Genomic DNA, 17146 nt, shown 5'->3' with positions numbered 1-17146 from the left:
CAGTGCTGTGCACCCAGGAGCATTGGCTCCTATCTGCAAAGTCAGCCCAGCCACAAGGATGCTAGAGTGCCACATCCCATTGCAGAAGCCTACCTCCACCTCCTGCAACAGCCCAGAGAGAGCAAGGTTTGAAGCCACAGACACCCCCTGCACAGCCTGCCTTTGTCAGCTTACCACCTTCTCTCCCAGCTGCCAGGAGGCTCATTGACAAGGTGCAGCCAGCATCATGTGCTGCAGGCAGGATTTGGTAGTGGCTGCAGCTGTGAAAGCTGTAAGCTCCCTTTGTCTTCCAAACCAAAGCTGGGCAGACACACCTGCCTTTCACCTATTTATTGTGCTGTGGTTTAACACATTCCAGGTTCCCACCTGTGCATGGAACAGCCCCACTACCCAGCAGGGCTCTTCCTCCCATCCTACTGCCACCTCTGTGTCTCCTTGGCCAAGCCATTAAGTGAGCAGAAGAGGGCACTCACCCCAGCTACCCGCAGAGCGCTCCAACACTGCTGGAAGAGCGCTCTATTAATAGACCATTAATTCAGAGCAAGCGGATGCTCCTCACCATCTCCCCAGGGCCTCCAAAGTGCCCTCCTGAAAATACAGGGAAATAAGCTCTTCTTCTCTCTAGTGTGCCTCAGTGGTAAAAAAAAACAAAAACAACAGTGTGGGTTGTTGGTGGTTTTCCTATTGATTCATGCCCCTGACTGCTCTGCCACAACTGGAGCTGCATGGGACTCAAGGCCTGCCTGCCCCAGGGGACAAGGGGACAACCCCTCCTGGGGGCCAGGACAGCATGATGACACCAAAGCCAAACAGAACTGGGACAGGTGCATGAGGAAGGGGCTGTGATGGCATCACTGAGACCATATGGGTGTCTGAGCTCCTTCTGGCTTCTGTGAACCCAGCACCATCAAAGCAAACCCACTTAGGCACGTTCGTAACCAAACACTTACTTTCCATTTTATTCAATAATTGCTTTAATACTAAAATGCATTAGATGCTCAAAGCAGAGAAAAAGAAAGTCACATTTAGGTGGAAAACAAAGTTCTCATCAGATGAAAAAAACCCATGTGGCAGGTACACCATTTTGAAACAGAATCGTAATAATTTAATAAAGCTGCTTTATCATCTTCATAAAATAGACAGAACGGTGAATTTTTTTATCTTTTTTTTTCTTTTTTTTTCCCCATTTTGTTCTTTACAATGATTCAATCACTGTGAAAATGTACATAACATACATATCAGCATATACAACGATTTATTCTTCGTATAATCAGCAACGGAGGCACCGCGCCGAGCCGTAGCGCACTGAGTCCCACCGCCACGCGGTGCCGTGCTGCTCCTCCTGCTGCACGACGCGCCGCCTGCAGCTCAAACCTGCCACGTTGGAATCGTGCGAGGAGGAGGCGATGGTTGCTGAAAAGCAGTTTGCATTAGGTCAGCTCTTTGTGTTTAAAGATTATATCCCAGCGTAGATCAGCTGAACATCAGCTGATGCCGATAGAGGATCCATCCCAGCAGTGCTTGAAGTGGAGGCGGCTGGGCTTCTCCCCAAGGTAACCACAGCTCCCGGATGGGGGTAAAGGATCAACTATAGCTGCGAAAGCAGCAGTAGCAACAGGATCATCCATTCTCCCCAACGACAGACAAATGTGTTTCTGTTCATAATTACTATATTTTTTTTCCCCCCCCAAGAATAATTTCAACATATTCATCAGACAGTGTGTTCTTTACAAAAGGAACTCGTTTCCTATTCGGAAAAAAAAAGACAAACAACAAAACAAAACCGACAAACCGGAAACCAAAGAAAACCAAAAGGAATTCACATCAGCATGAGGTGTGATCCACAGGGCACCTCCAGCTTCACAACAAACAGGGAACAACGCGCCAAGCACTCAGGGATGGTTTTCTCAGCCACCAAAGTCCCCCAGTCCCTGCTGCCCATCCACACCGCTTCATGCCCTTGTGGTGAAGGGACACTCTGGCTGGCAGAGGGTGGCACTCAGGGACATTGCATGGGTTGCTCCAAACCAGGTCCTCATCATGCTCGGTACAGAACCAGGCACAGCTGCTGCTGCCCTGTTTCTCCAGGGGAGCAGAGCAAGGCTGCCTGAAGGAAATCAACAGATCCGAGTGTGCTTTCCTAAACCAAATCTGAGGACAGGTTTAAGTTATCAAAGAAACATTAATTAGGTCTGGAGCCCACCCTCTCCTCCCCCCTACCACCCACCTAAAATCACCCGCCCTGCAGCTTTTACGTTTTTGCATGGCCAGTTTTGACGCAACTATTAAAAAACTAAGAGGTGCTGTGATTTGCCCAGGAGCCCTGAACTCATCTCAAGTGACAGGGATGGTGACAGAAGCACCCAACACCCAATGGAGGGAGGGGAGGAGGAACGGAGGCCCTCATCCCACACAGCAATGGACATGGTAGGGAGGGGCCCCTCACTCGGCATCCCCAGTTGTGGCACAGGTCAGCCCAGGCAAAACTGTTGTTTAAACGATTTTCTTGGAGGCATAAGGGCTTACTGACCTCTTGAATGCCCCCTTTTAATACAGAATTATTTCGCATCCCTTCTCGGCTGTGCTTTTATTCAGAGTGGCAAGGAATGTTTCCTCTGGGTAAATTAGAGGAATGTTTCTGAGTCGGTGTTTTTTATTTTTTTCCTTTCTTCCTTTTCAGTTAGCATCTATTTTTCATCCAAAATTGCCGGGCTGGTGGTGGCAGCTCCGCAGGCAGAGGGCAAGGCTCAGCACAAATTAACAGCCAGCACTTTTTGGGTGCTGGAGGCAGGCGGTGGGGGCGATGGGTGCCTGGGCAGAGGGGGGCCATGTTCCCATCCCTGTGGCTGTGATGAGGCCGAGGGCACCGGTCCCATCCTGCTCCCAGATGGAGGTTGTGGGATCTGTCCGTGATGGGGGAACAATGTCCAAAGGCGTGGGATGGTTTCTGCGGGGGGGACAGACGCGTATCGAGCAGGCGCTTTCGCTAGGCAAAATAATACATGGATTTTCCCCAAAGAAAGCCCAGAAGAGCTGACAAAAACAGGTAATGTCAGAATAAAACCAGCCTAACGTTTACAGAAAACCCAGTTGCTTTAACAGCCCCAAGCCAGCCCGTTTCTTCTGTTGCTTGTTTTATAAAGATACACACATTTGGAAAGAAACAAAAACAACAAAAAACAAATGACAGCAGTACAGCACGCAGGCAGGAAACAACGCAGGAAAAGAAATAACATCCCTTAACAAAAAGCTCAAACTCCAGAAGAGAGAGGAAAATCCCTGGTTCACGTTTAGGAGGGGTACATGACATTACATTAATGCACAGGATTTGATCTGAATGAGGTAGTAATAACACCAGAGGGAAGCATCACAAATTTTGTTATAGGACCTTTGTTGGTTGGCTCCTTCCAAACTCCTGGCCCTAGCAAGTGGTATGGGGGAATACACTGACTGCCGACCTGTCTCCGAATGGCTACAACTTCAGGCAGTGTCAGTTCTCCCTGAAGAAACAAATTACTTGAGCTTATTTTATGTTGAGGACAATAATGACTGGAGCTTGTTTTCCTGTTGACTTTTTTAATTTAAATAAATCAAAGTAACAAATATTTTATCATGAAATGTATACCTAGAAAGACTATTTTTCTAGAAACCGCTAATTTCAACTTGCTGGTACAGCAAACATTGGCAAGAGCTATATATTTTCCCTCCCAAAATCGATTTTAAATTCTATGAAACATTATTTAGGGTAGGAAAATCTGTCAAGTGAAGGGTTAATAAGAATGCTATGCTAACTGAAAATCCTCCTACCGTACTCATACCTCACTGAGGAATTATCACTGCAAGAGAGCAGAGAGCTGGGAAACTCTTTCTGTCTCTCCCCTCTACAAAATGGCTATTAAAGTAGCTCAATTTTTAAATCAATTTTATATGAGTAAATTTGTACCCACACAAAAAAAAAAAAAAGTCCTTAATTACGAGAAAAAATAATGAATTGCTTTAATTTTTTCTCCATTAAGAAGGCACATTAATTGAATTAGTACTGTTGTTACATATCACCTGTCTGCCCCTAAATTAACATCGCTGTTGCTCACTCCATGCTTATTCATGATGCGGGGATAAAAAGAAATCGGAACAGTCTAAAATCCATGCCATGATGACATACATACACACACACACTTAGCATAATCATGGCTGGGAAACGCTGACTGGGAAGTGTGTGTCTAATTGAGAAGGTAATTTAGATCTCCTAAATAATTCCATCACTTTGACTTTGAAATGACTCGAGACAGGGCAAGTCTAAATCCGGGAACTAAAAGAAAGCATAGAAACTTCTGGAAAAGAAAACCTTTCCATGCATTGCCTTGAAGTTACGTTACAGAAATGGATAAAGGGAAAAACTTCGGCACAGTGCATATGGCGGTTGCAATTCAGGCAGAATTTTCCCCAGGACGTCCTTCTTATAATGCCCTGCCCTGAGAGCAGGTGGAGGCTGCAGAGGATGCTGGGGACTGAAAATAGCACTTGTCCTGATCGGTCTGGAACTCCCCAAGGGTTCGGTAAGATGGTGGTCATTGTTTGTTTTAAACTTGAAAGCCTTTTGCCATCACTAGACGGACAGTAATTTGCAATATCAAATACAATAATAGTACAGATAAGCATGTGACAGCAAAAGGATTCGTAAATGCAGGGGTGTCCACAGCAAAATAGCAACATCTTCAGACAGAAAACGACCTTGCGTGGGGTGAATATTAAAACTCACTCAGACGTAATCTGAGAGCCGTGCACAAGAAATGGCCATTGCTTTGCCTACAAAAAGGTGTCTGTGTAGGGAATTTGGAATTCGATTCTTGAGCATTACTGAGATTTATGTTGGTTTTGAGGTACAAAAGTATATAAATCCAAGAGACACGATGCCTGGCTGCCTCTCGGCAAAAGGAAAATGTGCTATTTGCCCACAGAACACCCCTGCCGCCTGCTGAAACAAGTGGGATTGTCACATTAACAACAGCTTCATTTATAAACAACACATTTAGGGAAAGCTTTTAAATACAGCGATCTGTGAACCATTGGTAAGCGATAAAAACGACCTGCCGGGCCCCTTCCGCGGCCAGACACTGCTCAGAGGACGATGTCCCTCAGTCTCCTGCCCGCCGGCGAGTCCTTCTCCCTGCGGTCCTGCAGCAGCGGGTTGCCCTCCTGCAGGCTGCCCTCGCTGTCCGCCCCCCTGGGCTCGGCCTCCGCGGGCCGTGCAGGGCCAGTGTTCGCTGGGGGCCGGCCGGCGGGGCAGGACAGGCCGCCATAGGCCGCAGGGCCCTTCAGGTGCAGGGGCGAGGTGACAGGGCTGGCGGCCTCGCAGCCATTGCCCGCCTCGCGCACAGCGCCGCTCACCTTGGGGCTGCTGGCGGCCGGCTCCACCGTTCTTTTGCCTTTGGGGTTGCTGGGCCGCTCCTCGGCCGGCGGCTCGCCGCCTTCCTTGCCAAAAGTGGCGAAGGTCCTTTTGGCGCTACAGTCTGCATAAGGCTCCGCATCCACCGCCGTTGCTTCTATGGACAGGGCGATGACATTCCTGCCATGCTCGGGGGACTTGGCACGGCTGGGGACAGCGCTGCGGGGCATCCAGCACCGGTCCGAGTGGCCCAGGATGCGGCATTCTTCCCTGCAATGAAATCCTTCGCTCTGATCTGCATGGAGAAAAATACAAGGCCGTTTGAAGAGGGCAAGCGCTGCCCAACCCCTCCTGCCCCAACACTGCAGCAAACAGCCGTCAGCTTTACAGCGGCACGGGGAAGGGGGATTTTTACTGCCATTTTTCCACTGCTCTAAAGACTAGAGCTCAATTTCCAACAGGTTGTGTGTCATCTTTAGTGGCTGGTTACTATGCTCGTGGCAGGGGGGTTGGAACAAGATGATCTCGAAGGTCCCCTCCATCCTAAGCTGTTCTATGATCTGCTGCTGCTGCCAGACCTGAGACCTGGGGGAAGCGAGTTACAGCAGCAGATAAATGAGGATGGGGTTGTGCCACATGTCGGGCTGCATGCCGTCAGCAGGTCCTACTTTCAACAGCTGACGCTAAAGCCCACCATGCTCAGAGCACGGTCTGTTGTGACATTTAAGGTTGGCCTGGAGGGGGAAGCAAGCAGAGGCAACAGAGTGCTTGCTTTCTCCTGTGTTTGTGTGTTTCAACTTTTTGCTTAACTCTGCTGGACTCCCACACAACACAGCCTTTATAAATCTCCAAGACTGGCCACTCCACTGAAGATTAAATATGTCATTCCGGCGCTGGGTCTTTATTCATATGAGAGTAATAAAGATCTGTTCTCTCAACTTAGGGCTGTCCCAACCCTACTTTACAGGGCTGAAATATGAAACAGTATTTCACACTTTCCAAGGACCTCTCCTGCCCCTCTCCAAGTGTGGACACGTATGGCTCTAAGCAGCAGAAGGTGCCCCACAGTGCCCCACCACTGTCCCCAAAGCACTGTCTCATCCTTGCTTCTGTCCCCACTGCAGATGGACAAATCGAGACCTAGAGAAGCAGACGGGCTCAACCAAGTGCAACACTGGCAATCAAATCCAGGAGTCTCAACTTCCCGAGCCTTTGCTGAGCACCAGACCGTGGCTGCCACCAAACACTGAGGACTCCTGGCTGCTTTTCAATCTCGGCTTACGACTTTAGCTTCCCTTTCACTTGATAAGAACTTGTAATTGCAGATAGCCCTCATTTCACAGGCAAAGATGCAGCTCGTTCCTGCCATAATCTATATACCCGTAAAGCAGCAAAGCAGTGTTGAAGAATTAATGCTATTAACAACACAAGAACGCACCCAGTCGGTGTCGGTGTGATAGATCAAGCCCTGCGAAGGTGCAGACTCAGCCTTGGTCTGCTTCCTGTCTGTCTGAAACAGTTCATTTTGATGCTTTGTACATCTGTGTGCATAACCTCAGCTCCTCAGACACATTGGTATTTCCACCACATTCTAGCACTAGGGCAGCTGATAAAAATTCTCAGCACATAACACAATGCACCAAAATATGAGCAGCTTAACACTTACAGAGAATAAACGAGTAAAAGGCAGACTTCAAAAAAAGGGGGATTATTTTATTTTATTTTTTTAAAGGAGAAGATGACAATTAATTGGAAAGCTGTGGGTAAAACATTAGCTCTTTCTCACCATCAGAGCAGCTACCCGGTGGTGTGAGGCGCGGCACGGGGTGGCTGTGTAGGAGGTCTGGGTTTCGGCAGCCTCCTTTACAGCAGCTTTAGAGAACGGTGCTCTGAGCCTTACATGCAGAACAACCTGCACTAAGATCTGAAAGCTGATGCTCTTACAGGTTGATTCTGTTGCTTTCAAGTACTTGAGCAAAATAAAAAAGGAGAAAAATTGCCCAGAAAATGTTGCTGTCTGCCTATTTATCCACAGCTTAACTTCAAAAGGGTGCTAGAGGCACACAAAGTTGTGTAGTCTGGCTGTGATAGCAAAGGACTTGGTAGTGGCTGGAGGGGGTACAGAAATATCTTGGGTTCTCATCCCAGAGAGATGTGATTTACTGTGCTGTGTGACCTTGTATGCGGTGCTGTAGCACACACCGTGTCAGCCCCTCTGCTATTATAAAGCACCAGACCTGGGTGCACTGGCTCTGCCAGCTCCAGCATATGACCAGGTGGAGTGAACCCCCTTTCCCACCACCTCAAGTGGGTTTGGTTTGCCCTGAGCCACTTACTGCAAGCTGTTATACAGTGAAGTTAAAAACAAAGCAAGGGCTTCACCAGTTAGTCCCTGGAGTGGCACAGTGCTGATGGGTTGATGGTTGGACTAGATGGTCTTAGTGGTCTATTCCAACCTTAACAATACTATGATTACTGTAGCTCAAGTAGATATTCCTCAAATGCAACAAAAAGACCTGAGCTTTCGGAGCGGTTTTACTAAAGCCTGCTGGTGCAGTGCTCATCTGCTTGGCCACCAGAACACCTGGCTGCAAGTGACAGCTAGAGTGCAGGCAGGAGAAGGGTTGAAAAGCATTGCATTGGGTTATACCATTTCAACCTCTAATTTTATAGAGGGAATGCACACAACTATGAAAGTTGCCAGGCTGGCAGGTGGAGGGACACAAGTCACCACCTACACACAGACCTGAAAACAACAAGCAGCTCCACATTCAGTCTCCCTGCTCCTGTCGCCACCGTGTCTCAGCTCTCTTCCATTGAGACCACATCCTGGACCCAAAAGTTGTCCTGCTCCCAGGGACAGCACAAGCATGAGCCCTCAGCCCTCAGCAGGCAGCAGACCCCAAGCACCAGCGCAGGGCTCTAAGCAGCACCTCTTTCTCTTTGGCAGAAGGAGGATCTTCACCTAACCACCCTATTTCCTTGTTAGCCACATAGATCACATAAAATACCATTTTAACACCATAAGCATGCCCTGTTGATGCACATAAGAACCACACGACTCCTTTGCTATCAAAGCTCAGAGGCGCCTGAACTGCAGCATCCATCTCCAGCTAAGCACCAAAGAACAAGAGCTGCTGCCCCAGGCACTGCAGGCACAAAGCCTCCGGGCAATGCTCCTTGCTGCCCTTTACAGACAGGTCTGACTCACCCAGCCATAACGGCACCCAGGACAGCCATTCACATTCACGGGTTCTTTATTGCACTATTCTGTCTTTTTCTTCTTTAACAATCGGAAATAGGATGACAGGAAATTCTTTTACAGCTCTAGACCTGCCCTAGTCAATAGGACTGTTATTGTCTGCACTAAAAAATGTTCTTAATGCAAGAAGCAAAGCCCAGGTAGTAACCCCCACATCACGTACCACATGACAAGTGGAAGGCAGCCAGACCTGGCAGCTTCCCACATCCGCCAGACACAGGGGTGGCAAAGGGCTGAGCAATATTGCCCGCAGGACCCAGCAGGAGCAAACAATGGGCAGCTCAGGGCTCGGGCACTGCTTGCTTGTGGGTGTCCTGAGCAGGGTTGGGCTTTCTAAGCAGCTGAGCACACCATGGGCACACTGGGAGGACAGTCGGATACCTGCACTGTGCACGGGCTATTGGGAGAGATGTTGAACACCATGCCCAATTGCCATCAGTGTGTCTGGTTTGTGGGAGCAGCAGGTCCCCCAGCAGCAGGGCAGGGCAGCTCCCATCTCTCAGCACCTCTTGCCTTCATCCAGCACAAACCCACAAGCTCAGGTCACAGCAGCTCCGGGATGTGGTGCTTTTAAACTGATTCCCCAGGTGCAAAACATCCTGACAGACGCCTTGCCAGAAGGTGAGCAGTTATCCTTGGCAGAAGAAAATGTGTCATTGCTAAACATAAGCTCTCACACAGCAAATATGAAATAAAATAAAACCAACAGCCACCTCTGGAATTAATACGCTTCTTGACAAGTACAGCAAAACCCACGTTGAGCTCCGGATTTCAAACCTCCTCAGCCTGCACCTCAGGGGAGCAGCAGAGATTGGAATGATGTGCTGTGGCCAGCCTGGTGCTGCAGATGGGTCAGAACTGGGCAGGGGCTGCAGAAGGAGCAGCGGCAGTGCTGACACCCACGGGCTCACCTCCCTACAGCCCAGGAGACTCGGGGATGGAGGGACAGTGCTGTGCATGGAGCAGCACAGCCTCCAGCTCCTCCAAGCATGGGGCCCTCTGCAGTTCAAAGGAAGGGTTAATGGACATCCTGCACCTGCAAAGGCTTTCAGTCTCCCATTCAAAGTCTCCAGTACCTGAACTCGGTTCTGCGGCAGTGCAACATGAAACCGGTTTGAAAGGAGCCCATTCAACTCTCAGAGCAATTGAATTATCTGCAGAGGAATCTCAGCGCCGGCCAAAGAGACAAAGTTAAATCGCACCGAGGTGCAAGTGCCTGGGAATGTAATATTCCTGATAAATGGCCAGATGACATGTGCTGTTATACAATCTAAGGTGCAATTTGGGCGATGACAATAGTCCCTGGAGTTTCCATTTTCAAACAGACGCTCAGTTCAATCCAATCCATGTCAGAGCAGGTTTGCAGGGGTGAGTAAGTGGAGCTCATTTGTACTATTACATGGAGAGCAAGGAAAAGCAGTGGAGGAGTCGCTTGAAAATGAAAAGTAAGAAAGAACGGATGACAGAAGTAGGACCTGCCTGTGCTGCACTGGGCTCGGGGTGGGGAGGATGAAGGGGAGCCCCACATGGATAGCACAGCCCCGAATGCAAAACCCAAACCCAAAATCAGGTGTGAGGAGATGGGAGCGGCCCATGGGCTGCCCTGGCTGTGACCAGCAGCACCCTGCCATGGATGCACAGCTTTATCTCCGCGTTGTGGTGCGTCTCCGGCAGCCATACGGTTGTACTGTAATCACGGTGACACTGCTCCTGGGTACAGCAAACAGCACGATCATTAAAAAATTCATTTCAAAATCTTCCTGGAAGCTAATAAATTTTACAGCAGTTTCAATCTTTTCTCATTGCAACAAAGAAAAGCTTAGTTCCAGACAAATTAAAAGTAAATTGATTGCCTTAGGGGAATCTATTCAAATATCACTTTTCCATGTTAGAAATCTCTTCCTGAAACAAGAAGAGAAAGAGCCAGGGAGAGCGAGCACGGGAACTCTGTGGAAAAGCAAATCATTAAATCTCAGTGCACAAAACTAGGGGAAAAAAAAAAAACAACAACTTAAAATAAAATGCAAATGTCTCACTGGGGTGCAGGCCTAACATTTGTGACGGAATTTATGAATAATAAATATGAATAAATAGTAAACATGAAGGGATCAAACATTGCTGCTGATGTTTACTCATGGTTAGCCATCTTTCACGGACAATGCGCAACTGCATTATTTAACACCCATCACCCAGTTACTTTGGGGTTTCTTTTCAACTCCAGCACCTTCTTTCCTCTGTCAGGCGCTGTGCAAGCCTTGCGCACAGATTGCTGCCTCTTGGGAAGCTGCACACTGCAAGAAAACCCAAATTTTGCAGCTGCCCTGTCCAGCATGGCCATGCGAGGACAGCTGGTGTGCCCTGGCCCTGCCACTAATAAGCTCAAGCAAAATGCAAGCGGTCTCCAGCCAAGGTTCATCATTCGCTTGTAAATTAAGACTCTGCACCTCTCCCTTATCTCCTGTAATAGCATAATATCATGAAACAAGAGGTGGGGAATAGTGTATTATATTTTTGACCTATGGGCTTTTATGAAGCCTTCTTCACCCTGCTTAATCAGAAGCCTCCAGTCTATGCACAAATGTAATCCTGTTGTGGCTTCTCTTGTACAATGCTCAGAGGATACTAATAAATATGGACAGTGACAAATGCTCTTTACTGCAACAAGGAGCCCTTCTTTTCCTATCTTTTGCTATTATTTGGGATTTATGTGAGCTAAAAAATGTTCAGTTTTTAATCCTGGATTGCCTACCCAAGCACTGGAGGTCAGCGGTGCTCGGACAAAGCTAATGCCATGCAGAATTATCTTAATGAAACAAGGGATAGGAATTAGTTTAATTCATTATGCAACTGATGAGGACCCACACTGGAATGGGACTCATAAGCAGCATCTCAGTAATGGCCAAATGGGATGCAACGGAGATCCCTCCCTCCTACTGCAGGTGGATGCAGCTCCAATAAGCGAATGTTTTCTTCCCAGACCACCTCCTGGGCTGGATGGAGCCTTCTGGATGTGTGCAATGCTATGAGTAAGTGCTACAGAAGGAGCTGTGTTCTGGGTACACCGTGCGGTACAGCAGAGCCGAGCCCTCAAGGTGTGTGTGCCACGATGCAAGTCAGCGCTGGACTGCCTCCTCTACCCAGGAAAATTAATTCCCATTCAGAGGATCAGCAAAACGCACCATTTAAACTCCAATTAATCCTTTTCCGGAGACTTGAGTGATCCACAGAGCTTGTTGTGGCCCCAGAGCAGTAGGATTTTACCTCTGAAACTCTGCTACCTGCACATCAGCTGGGGCACTCACTGCAGGGCTCATTAACGTCCTCACCAAGCCAACAGGCTGCATAAGAGACCAGAGCGAGCAGGATCCGGTCCTCAGAGAGGGAAGCACTCCAGCATCCGACAGACCTTTTCCATCTCTAACCATTATGGCTCTGTAATTCATATGCACAACTCCCATTAATGCTAATGGAAGTTACTGTACTGCGTGCACCGACTGAAGAATACAACCCTTTGACTTCATTACTGGAATTCAATTTCATTAACACTGGATACAGAGGGATTGCCCTAAATACTCTCTTTCTTATATTTTTTTCATGTTAATGCAACCATTTGAGTATATTATACCCTGCAGAGATGGAAACATTTCTAGTCTGTTTAAACACATTTCCTACAATTGGGAGCAAAACTTTGTCTCCATTTATGCCTTTGACACCAGCTGCCTTCCATTTAATGGGACTTTAGTTGCTAAAGCAAATTAATCCAAAGGTTACTTTTCTCTGCTATTGTCAAATCTGAAGCAGCCAAATTCAAACAGACCGTGTTGGGGCAATGCAATACCAACCAGGAATCCAAATTCAAATGGCAACAATGAATCAAATTACTACAGCATCCCATTCAAAATTAGGTGTCGTTCAGAAAATCACTACTTGATGATCCTGATGAAAATCCAGACAAACAGGAATTACAGCTGGAGGTGATAGGAAGCAATGCCCAGCCACCTCTACCTGCTGCAAAGCAGGGCCAGCAGACATCAGCATGGCTTCATCTGCCTTGGGGACACTCACATCCCACCCCACACCCCACACGCCTGCTCCCTCCATCCGCACACGTCTCACTTCCTTCAGAGGCTTCTGCTCTTTCCACGGAGCAAGCGAGAAATGAAGGAGCTGAGTTATAAACCCTGATACATAATTTACTCCCATTATCAAGATTAAACACATCTTTGCATGCTTAGCATAAAACAACTGCCTTTCCCCAGATTTCTCAAGGACACGCATAAACTTCATTATTATCTAAATAATCAAAAGAGGATTTCAATAGAATATTTAACTGTCTGCCTACTGGAAACTCACAGCCTTAATCTAACACTGATCCTCTGTTGTCCTTCATGTAAATATTGTTGGGACGTCAGCCAAAGCCTAGGGAAGTGAGCTTCATCTTGGTGGATGGGAATCTCTCGTGTCAGATACAGTCAGCCTGACTAATGAGACCTACAGCTTGCCAAAACCTACAGCCTTGCTGTCTGTTCCAGCCGTTGAATGCACTCAGAAACCCAGTGGCACCAGCCCAGCAGTCTACAGATCCCAATCAACTATCAATAGCTTAAGTGTAAGTGATTGTGTATGAAGTATGAGCCAAATGTGTTTCCTTTTGCAGTTTTAGGACCTCCAGTATTGTTATTGCACCAGTAATGCTTGCATGGAATTAATCATATACGTACCCACAAGGCAAAACATTATGAGAAGCTCTTTGTACTTTGTAAAAGTACGCAGCTCTAAGGAGCGGAGGGGAGCTGGAAGGCTTCCCAGCACGATGGGGCGTTCCCCACTGTTGAGCAAGTAAGAGAATTTATTTTTTTTTAAGCCGAAAGCGTTGGTTCCTGGCCACTTTCTCATCATGACTTTGACCTCTTGCTCTTCCACGCTAGAGCACAGCATTATCCCCTCCCTGATGTTTAACTGTTTGATTTTTTTTTCCAACCAGCAAGAGGCTTTTCCATGCTGCTGGATCCTTTGTCTGAGTACAGGGACAGCCTATGATAGGATGCTGGACAAGGTTTGTGGATGCACCAGAAAATCCCAACGGTGACCAATGGGAACTGGGAGTGCCCCGGGGGCGGTTCTACAAAAGCAACTCTAAATTGTCCAGCATCCAGCAGCACCCACAAATATACATCTAAAACTACTTTAAGGTCAACAGCCAAATACAAAACCTCTTTAGAAGTCTAGGGAAATTACACTGCCTGCAAGCCACGACTAAGTTCAATTTCTAGCAACGCAGGTGGGCTCCTGCTCCATCAGCCCCACATCTGTGTGGGTGATAGTGAAAACAAACCTTCTGGTTTGCCTTGTGCTGTGAACTGGGGAGGCGGTTGAACTGCAGGAATGGAAAATAATGGTATTTTCATCACCTGTGTATGTATTCCAAGGAAAGCAGCTGGCTCCATGGTTTGCTGCATGGTGGGGTTGGTCTCATGCAAGAGCTTTGTGCTGCACACACATGTCCCAGCACTGCTCTGATGCTGGAAATACATACATATTTTAATGTTTCCTCCTTTCTTTCCTGACTTAAATTTAGGAGAATAAACATCCTCCCTGCTGAGCTCCCCCTCTCCCACTGACAGGCAGCTGGGACAACTAAAGGTTATGAGGTGGGCTGAGGCTGAGCTGGTCTTGGAATGCTCCCCCCTCCCTCTGCCTGTACCCACATCTCTCAAGCACACTGGCAAAAACCTTCAGTGCTCCAGGCTGAGGGGGACTGGGCAGCACTAGGCAATCCAGAAACAAGGTGGGCTTCTGGCTCCTGTTCTGCCTGTGCATCCTCAAGAGAACTGATCTCACATCATTCCCTGCTCCCAGGAGCACCCGCTGTGCTTCCACAAGGGCAGGCTGGATTGCATCCACTCCTGGTCCCAGCTCATAGGGCTGTCAGTTGAACCGCACCGCAGCACTACTACTCCTGGTGATGATGTGACACACAGCCCAGATGAAGTTTCAAAACCAAAGTGATTTTCAATACTGATGGATAGAAAAAAAAACCAACATCACAACCCTCTTAGTCTGAGCAGATTTTACCTGGAAATACCAAAAGCTAATAAGTGTAAGGCCCCGCAAAGTCACTCCTACTGAGCCACTTCACTGACCAAACCTTTTAACTGTCACTGGGAAATAAAGAACGATAGGTACAAGCCCTAACTGTCGCTCCCTGATTAGTGTAGTCCCCACCACATCCTCCTGCAAAAGAACAAAGCAAGGTTGAAATGACGGCAGTAATTGGGTGCGTTCAGACAGAGCGAGTGAAAGACAAGGAGCCCAGCTCCTCACCGCTGAGCTCACCACAGGGCTGTGGCCGCTCTGACAGCCCGGTGCCAGCACACAGCTGTAGTCAGGTGGATCTGATCCCAGTGTGTCCCTCTGCAGTGGGAATGGGGCTGCTCTTCCCTTCAAGCACGACAGGATTGAGTTGCAGGCATGCTGTGGTCCTGTAGTCATTCTGCTGAAGCCTCCCTACCGGGACCCACCCTCATGTCTGCTCACTGTCTGCGGCACGCAGATGTAATGCTGCCTCGCTGCCACTGCGTGCTCTGCTCGTTTCTAAAACACTTACACATGCAGCATGCATTAGAATTAAAAAACCATTAAACCTCGGAAAGGAAAAACTTTGACAGGATGCGTAATATACTAAGTATAATTAATTAAATTGGATGAGGCACTGGGGGACGAGAGAAGAGTGGATGGAGACTGTTCTTGGAAAAGGGATGGTAATGCACTAATGCTCACCGTGTGCCATTAAGTAAGGAGAAGCCTCGGAATAAGCGGGGATGAGCAACGGGAGCTTCAGGAGATGGCAGCAGCCAGTTGGGCACCTCAGATGTATAGCAAAGAAGTGACGGTGGCCAATTAGAGCTCTAAAGGAGATAACAAAGGCAGAAAAGGCACCCGAGAGAGAGAGAAGAGCAGAGTGGCACTGAGGTCACCAAGCAACAGCAAAGCACTAGTGCTAACCTCTCCCTAAAAGCTCCCTCATGCCTGAGGGTAGGTGACAGCCCCATTCTCACTCCATCAGCTTGGGCATAGGGGCAGTGATTTCTCCTGGGGGAGCATCTGGTGCTCCATGGGGCTCTTCTCCAGTTCTCTGCACTTTTAGGCCCATTTCCCCCATACAGCTTAGCATCTGCCACATCTCCTTTGAGGTGGGGTGGAAAGGAGCAATCCAAGCTGGGGACAGGGAGAGAGCATCAAAGCAAGCCCCAGCTGACACAGCAGGCACAAAGTGTTGAGACAGCCGCAGTCTGGCTGTTCAGCAGGACAAAGTTTTAACAGGCTTAACAACAGCATCAGCACTGATCATTAGGCAATTACACCTGCTGAAAGTTGACAAAGCACCAGGTCCAAATGAATTATCTCCTGAAATCCTGCAGGCAGGAGCATGGAAAAGAAAGAAGTCGTTGTCAACAGTGCAGAAGCAGTAACTAAAAACTAAAGGGCTGCTCATTTACTTGCTGCTTGGAGAGATAAAAGGGAAAGTCCGGGAAATGAAGTCTTAAAAAAACACTCTCATCATTTAAGGAGTGGTGGGAGGGAAGGTCCTGGAAATACTGATACAGCCAGGATTGCTCAGCTGTCAGCATGTGTTTGGAAAGGGAAGGCAGATCTTGGCTGGAGGAGCTCACTCCTGAGTCAGCCCCGGTGCGGTTTCTTGCTCAGCCCTGCACATTGCAACTCCACGAGCTGACCTGGAGGACGTGGCAAAACCCACTCCTCTGTGAATGCACACAACTGGATCCATATGGATCATGGGGACTGCGTGCCCTGCTCTGGGATGGCAGCTTTGTCACAGAGCCTGTCTCAAGCACAGCCCTTCACTTTGAGTGACGAGGCACGCTTTTAGGAAAAAAACATGCAAATGTGATTTAAAGACTCTAAGTGATACAGAATATATCACATCCCTTGGGTGCCTGTTCTGGGGGGTAATTATTCTAATTCCTAAAATCACGCGTCACATTTGCAGCTAGAATTTTCTGAGGCAAACCTCCACCCTCCAGCAGTGGGTGTGCCGTATTTGCTAAATTAGAGAGCAGCAAACACCCCCTCCCCCGGCCCTCTTCGGATGAGGGCTGAGATGACCAACGTCTCAAGCAATGAGCAATGTCTCAGAGCATCTCCCTGAGGCTACCATCTCTCCCGGGTCCTAATTCGAGCCCACCAGCAGCAGCTTAAAGCATCCCACTGGATTTAGCAGGCTTTGAGTCAGCTCCTAAAGCTCCAGTCGAAATAGGAACCAAATGCTTGTGTTTGGAGAGTAGAAATCCATGCCTACAGCTCTCCCCAGAAGTTTCTGTGGCCACTGCAGATGCAGAAGGGCCCCAGAAAGCAAGGGGATATTTCTGCACAGGCAAAGCACCTCCTCTTCTTGTGACTGCTGGAGCTCAGTGGGCTCTGCAAAGCACTTCTGTGCAGAGCTTCAAGTGAATTAATTGGGCATATCTTCCAAGCAA

At 48.2% G+C, this 17146-nt stretch overlaps 1 protein-coding gene across 3 annotated transcripts in view; it reads right to left on the bottom strand.

Moving 5' to 3' along the window:
• Positions 1 to 935: 935 nt before the first annotated feature.
• PCDH19 (protocadherin 19) overlaps positions 936 to 17146 on the bottom strand; it is a 52774-nt gene continuing 36563 nt past the window's right edge. For 2 of the 3 annotated variants that reach the window (XM_015860396.3, XM_015860397.3), the window contains exon 5: positions 936 to 5681. In XM_015860396.3, the coding sequence (XP_015715882.1) occupies positions 5119 to 5681 (563 nt within the window). In that variant the 3' untranslated portion in view covers positions 936 to 5118. Of the gene's footprint in view, positions 5682 to 6957; positions 10359 to 17146 lie in introns of those variants that run through there. The other variant, XM_015860398.3, reaches the window with a different exon arrangement.

Source organism: Coturnix japonica, chromosome 4, assembly GCF_054131305.1.
Source record: "Coturnix japonica strain WE chromosome 4, WE-NBRP24, whole genome shotgun sequence".
Taxonomy (NCBI): Eukaryota; Metazoa; Chordata; class Aves; order Galliformes; family Phasianidae; genus Coturnix; species Coturnix japonica.
Note: the sequence above shows the minus strand (reverse complement) of the source record. Positions and strands in the feature narration are given on the sequence as shown.